We start from the raw sequence: 6000 nt of genomic DNA on the forward strand, positions 1-6000 counted from the left end.
TTATATTAATTGCAGACCCAACAAAATGGTAGACGTGTTATCGACACGTCTGCAGGAGATATATGCCAAATGGGAAACCAAGACGCAAGTAACGCGAAATGCGGAACCGACGAGTACACGATTTTCGCTGGATGGTAATTTTCTTTCATTTCGAAGCTATTCTTACGTAAGATTCTTACGTGTAGCGAGAATATACAATTATTATCAATCGATAGCTGTCATCGGCGTGTGACTCTAACTATTCTCTCACAGCGTATTGTTCTTTCTGCGAGTAGGTACAAAATGCATGTCCTAATTGCAAGACGAAAGATATTTATCGCAACCTCTCGAGTCGTAAATACCATAACTACCATACATTTAACGGATTTAAGAATATAATCATTGTATTCTCCGCCTTTATCTCGCCGAATCGGATTGGAATCAAAATTCATAGACCATTTATTATTCGTATCAACTTTACTTCACATCTTCAATTTGATTTGATAATCTGTGTGTCAATTCTTTTATTTTGAAATTGATTATTATGTCTGTTACTCTAAATTTTAGAAATATGAAACATTAGAATACATGAAATTCTCTGTCACTTTTCGCATAGACGAAGAATTTCTCTGGACATCCCATTTGCAATGAGATGCACTTCCAACAATTTGTTAAATGCGATGCAATTGCAGGTCTTCGACGAGCCGGCTTACAGTTACAACGAAGGAAGATTCAGGACCGGGAACAGTCGCGTAAGATACGAGAGAATTCATTGTACAGCATCAAGGAAACTGAACCGCTGATGCCTTTGATCAAACACAAGTCTTCATTCCTGCATTACTGTTGTAACACCTGTGTGCCCGCTTCCAAGGTGAGTTTTTGTTACTAGGACCACATCATGTCTATAATTTATCATCCTCGGCGAGATGCGTGGTTCTTTTCCGGACGGCCTTGCGTGTTTTTCACCAATCTAACCCATCGATGCGACCCAAGGAGTCTCATGCATGCATGCGATGTCACGCATGCATGAGACTCCTTGAATGGAGCTACCCAGCAACCGATTAACCCATTTAACTTATCGTTAATTACCGAACTTATCGTTAAATACCAGCAGTCTCGTTGCTCCGACTTTGCATCAGTTTCCGGTCCATTTTTCGTCGATAAAATTAATAGGCATAGTGTAGATATAATTTATAAGGAAATCCTACACTGAGCTATATTGATCATGATTTACAACAAAATTACTGAAGAAAAACGATAATTTATATTTATATTTATTAATTTTATTTAATTTATATTTATTTTTATTTATTTAAAATTTATGAAAAAAATAAATAAAATGTTTTTAAATTCTTGTCAAAATTTTAGCATCTCTATGGAAAAAACTTTTTTGCTTTATGGTGCTCAAAATATACATGATTTATTATGTTTTATTTTAAATCTAGAGAAATTTTGTTTAAAAACAAAGTAGAGAATTCAGTTTGCTTTGAAGATCAATTAGATATATTATGTTTATTTAATTAGAATTCAGTTTACACTTTCATGTGTGTGTTGGACCAGATATCTTATTATATGTTAGAATGCTTTTTAGAATCCAAAGTAGTAATTATTCTATATATGTGAGAGCCATTATATTCGTTACATTTAGATTCGTCAAAACAATACTCGTCGCGAGAGTTTTATCGTATTTATCGTTACAATTGCGAAATTTACGTATGAGAAATTGTCGCAAATTTTATCGATATTTCAGATTACGAAAAAGATTTCTGTATCGAATAACACACATAGGTCATCTACTAAAAATACATCCAACGAGATTGTCTGGTTGCTTCTCAGTTTCTTAACCACGCGAAATCGCAGATTTCGTGGACAAATCTTGTCTTGACGCATCTTCTCACATAACATTTTTATTCCGTTTTCTACAACAATCCGCATTAATCGCTAGTTGTGCCTGAGGAGTGTCTGCAAGACGTTTCATTTGCACATTTACACTTTTACACCTACAAGTATGATCTATTTTCGGTACATGATATGAGAGATCGGTGGAAGAGCATATGACGTGTGACAACGACGCAAATAAGTCGCCTAAGAACCATTAACTTTTAAAGATCCTATTGGTCCCGAAGTGAAAGATCCTATTGGCCTCTTAATGTGATCTTTTAGTTTTCGTGAAACGTAACTGTGCGTATGTGTAATTAATTATGTGTACAACGCAACGATTGATCATTCCGTAGAATTCTATTTTCAATAAACTGAAATTTATAATCAAGCGATGATGGTCTCATGATACACAGGGATACATATAGTTATTATGGCCTTATTACCTAATTAAAGAATATGTCCTCTGACATATGTTTAATTATGTAACGAAGCTTTGGTCGTCTTTCATCACTTGACCCTGTCCGGATAAGAACAATTATAGCACGTAGGCACGCATGCATCGACGCGTGCATAAATGTGAACTTCGTGTTAAGGTACTTAATCTTGAAGAGGAAAAATTCAATCAAAAGTGGATTCGAAGAAGGAAGAGAGGGAGATTCGTCTCCCACATATACTTCGATAAGCCACGTGTATGACTAAACAATTTAAATGACTTTGAATTTTTGCAATTATAATTTTCTAATAATTCGATAACAATTTTACGTAACTAAAAAACAAATTGAAAAAATATTTTTAATACAAAATTGTGTTTAGAGTGATGAAAAAGTGTCAGCATATGTTCATCATAGATAATGATTATTTGTTATCAAAGATCATCTAATAATCGTCGTTTAATAATAATAATAATATACAATTTGTATATTATTACACGTGATATATAGTAATAAACATGTATTTGATATTCTAATGATAAGAGCATGTGCGAGGAAACACGTGGATTCTTGTCACGATGGTGGCGTATTGTTATCATTCGCGGGTATCCAAAGAATGTGAGTTAATAGAAGTATACAAATATAATTTTATACGAAATTTTATAATGTTTATACGAAATGTTTAAAAATCTTTGCTAGAAAAATGAGTTGACTTTGTAATTGATTAAAAGCACGTTCAGTAATTTTAAAACACTTACATATATTTGACGTTTCTGAAAGAATAGAATATTAATTAGCTGCTTCTAGTATATGTTCTCATATATGCTCCTTATATATTTTTATTATGTATTTTTTGCTGTCTTTACGAAATCTGCATTGAAAAAAATTTTTTATTTTACTTCCGATTTTTTGTTCCAGGATACATTAGTAAAATCGATGCTCAAGCAGCAGCAACAACCATATGGTGTGAATATACTGACACAAAAACCAAATTCTCGAACGCTTTTTTCGAAAATATTTACTCATCTATATCTTGTATTAAGCTTCAAGAATCATGATTATCCAAGGGTTACAGAAACAGTAAGTTTTGCTCTCATATACTCTTATCGAATTTAGGCTAAATAAGTCTTCACTATTGTTAAACTTGTTCTCGATGTAGGTCCTGAATGATGAAAAATTAAAAGAGGCCATCAAATTAACTGCATTAGAAACAGCTAATCATGAGGGTTGCAACGAGGAGAAAGCGTTCGCAAAGGCGAAAGCCAGAGCCAGGAGCATACTTCTGCAAATGGAGAGCACTTGTAGCAATGCTTTTATTAAAGTAGCCACGTGGATGATGTACAAATTGTTGCCCTGTTTCATACAATCCATCGTCGTTATACCCTCTCAACTGGAGATACTGAAGCAAGCGAGTAATACTGGTTTGCCGCTTGTAATGCTGCCCCTACACCGCAGTCACTTAGATTACATAATGGTCGACTTCCAAATGATTGCGAATGGTATAAGGGGTCCATTGATCGCGGCGGGGGATAATTTGAGGATGCCATTTTTCGGGTAAGCTTAGAATTTATAAAATTTATTCTAAGTTTTAAAATCTTATTCAGTAACATTTATGAGGATATATTTACAATACGTTCAATATCAATTGACAGATGGCTTCTGAAAAATCTGGGCGCTTTCTACATCAAACGTCGTATCGATCCAGTAACAGGACGCAAGGATTTTCTTTATCGCGCAACTCTTCAAACGTACATCATGGAGAATCTTCGTGCTGGACACAATATGGAATGTTTCATAGAAGGTGGCCGCACAAGAACCGGTAAACCTTGCATGCCAAAGAGTGGTATTCTGAGCGTCATCGTCGACGCATACATGGATGGCACCATTGAGGATGCGTTTCTAGTACCTGTAGCGATTAATTACGAACGACTGGTAGACGGAAATTTTGTTAGAGAACAATTAGGACAACCAAAGAAAATGGAGACTTTCACATCGACGATTAAAGCTATATGGTCAACATTAAGGGGCCGTTATGGCATCGTCAAAATCGATTTCTGTCAACCATTTTCCCTCAGGGTAAGAAAGAAAGAAAGATAATTTTTCTCAAATCAAATTGATTCGCATCGATAAATTGATACTTTTAATGTGGAGAGATGATTTCCAACAGGAAATGGTAAAGGCTTTTCAAGCTCAGCAAAATAAATTGGCTTTAAAAACTTCAGAAGGATATTTAAAATATACTATGTCGAATTCATCTCTTTACGGTACAGATGTAGTTGTGGAGGAACATCGACAAATGGTAGATAGTATCGCTAGGCACATTGTGTATGGTGAGTCAAGATTATTAGTATGTATTATGAAATAAATATATTTTATTGATATAGAAATATTTCTATCGATTGTGAAATGATGTCTTTATTATAATTTTTCAAGAGATGAATTTGAATTCATCATCGTCTAATTATTTTTAGATTCGTCAACATCTATGCCGATTATGTCAACGAATGTTGTTGCATTTTTATTATTAAATAAGTTCAGAGATGGTTGTACGTTAGACAAACTGGTCGAAGCGTTTGATTCGATAAGACAAGAGTTGGAATTTAGTGAAAAGAATATAGCGTTTTGCGGGGAGAGTGTTGATATCATTAATCATGCGGTTGGTAGACGACAAATAAAATGATCTGGTTATGAAAAAAGAACTAGAAATTTATTAATCTTTGAATTTGTAGCTGGATATCTTAGGACCCGGCCTGGTGATGCAACAGCGACAAGAAATTACCGAAGCCATTGAAGGCAATCAATCTTATAAATCAAACGTCATCATAGCAATCCGTCCCATATCAATTCTACCAAATGTGATAGAATTATCATACTATAGCAACACTATGCTGCTATATTATATTATGGACAGTATAGTAGGTAAGACACATGAAGAGATCGACGAGCAGCTTAATCTTTCTGCATTCTGAATTTTTTTACATAAATAAAATTTTACCTCAATATTTTCGAAATAAAAAAAGGTATTTCTCTTTTTGTTAAATTATATTTTTTAAACAAATTTTTTTTTAATTTTGTGTTCAAATTTTAATTTTTATTAAATATTGTAGAAGTTTGACATAAAAAAATCTAAATTGTAGATGAAGGGAGTAAAAATATGATTGCAGATAGAGGGTTAATTTAAAGGTAACGTTGTTATATTTTCAGTAACAGCTTTGTATGCTGAATTGCAGTCTCAGATCAACGATCCAATCGCGATCGCTGAAAACAATATTACAGTGTTGCAAAACAGTCTGCTCGAGCGGGCGCTCAAGTTATGCGACATTCTTAGGTATGAGTTTATTTTCTGTAGGCCCTGCCAAGAATTGAGAGACGTAATTCTTGAAACAATACAGAATATCTCGCACAAAGGCATTATTACCCAGAAAGAGGTATGTTTGTTTTTTTACATAGTAAATAATTTATTTAAATTATATATAGTAATAAAAAAAATAATTGACAGGAAGTTTATCTAGAGAATGAACTTTGGAGCAAAAGATATGCTCAAAATTTTGATGACAGTTCAGACGAAGAATACTCGAGAGAACGGGAAATCCGGAAGATTGAATATAAAGTAAATTATTTTTCTTAGATTTTTCTCGCTATTAATAATACCCATGTATCAATTTTTAAATTATTATATAAATATTATTTAATATATTTATTAATCTTA

The 6000-nt window shown here is 33.5% G+C and overlaps 1 protein-coding gene across 1 annotated transcript in view; it reads left to right on the forward strand.

The window, feature by feature from the left end:
* Positions 1–5919, forward strand: part of LOC108694759 (glycerol-3-phosphate acyltransferase 1, mitochondrial) — a 29520-nt gene extending 23601 nt beyond the window's left edge. The window contains exons 2-11 of the mRNA XM_018204419.1: positions 16–134; positions 672–850; positions 3210–3371; positions 3451–3845; positions 3944–4367; positions 4459–4621; positions 4763–4947; positions 5021–5210; positions 5496–5719; positions 5791–5919. Of these exons, the coding sequence (XP_018059908.1) occupies positions 26–134; positions 672–850; positions 3210–3371; positions 3451–3845; positions 3944–4367; positions 4459–4621; positions 4763–4947; positions 5021–5210; positions 5496–5719; positions 5791–5919 (2160 nt within the window). The 5' untranslated portion in view covers positions 16–25. The remainder of the gene's footprint in view (positions 1–15; positions 135–671; positions 851–3209; positions 3372–3450; positions 3846–3943; positions 4368–4458; positions 4622–4762; positions 4948–5020; positions 5211–5495; positions 5720–5790) is intronic.
* Positions 5920–6000: the final 81 nt, after the last annotated feature.

This window comes from Atta colombica, unplaced genomic scaffold (genome assembly GCF_001594045.1).
Source record: "Atta colombica isolate Treedump-2 unplaced genomic scaffold, Acol1.0 scaffold125, whole genome shotgun sequence".
Taxonomy (NCBI): domain Eukaryota; kingdom Metazoa; phylum Arthropoda; class Insecta; order Hymenoptera; family Formicidae; genus Atta; species Atta colombica.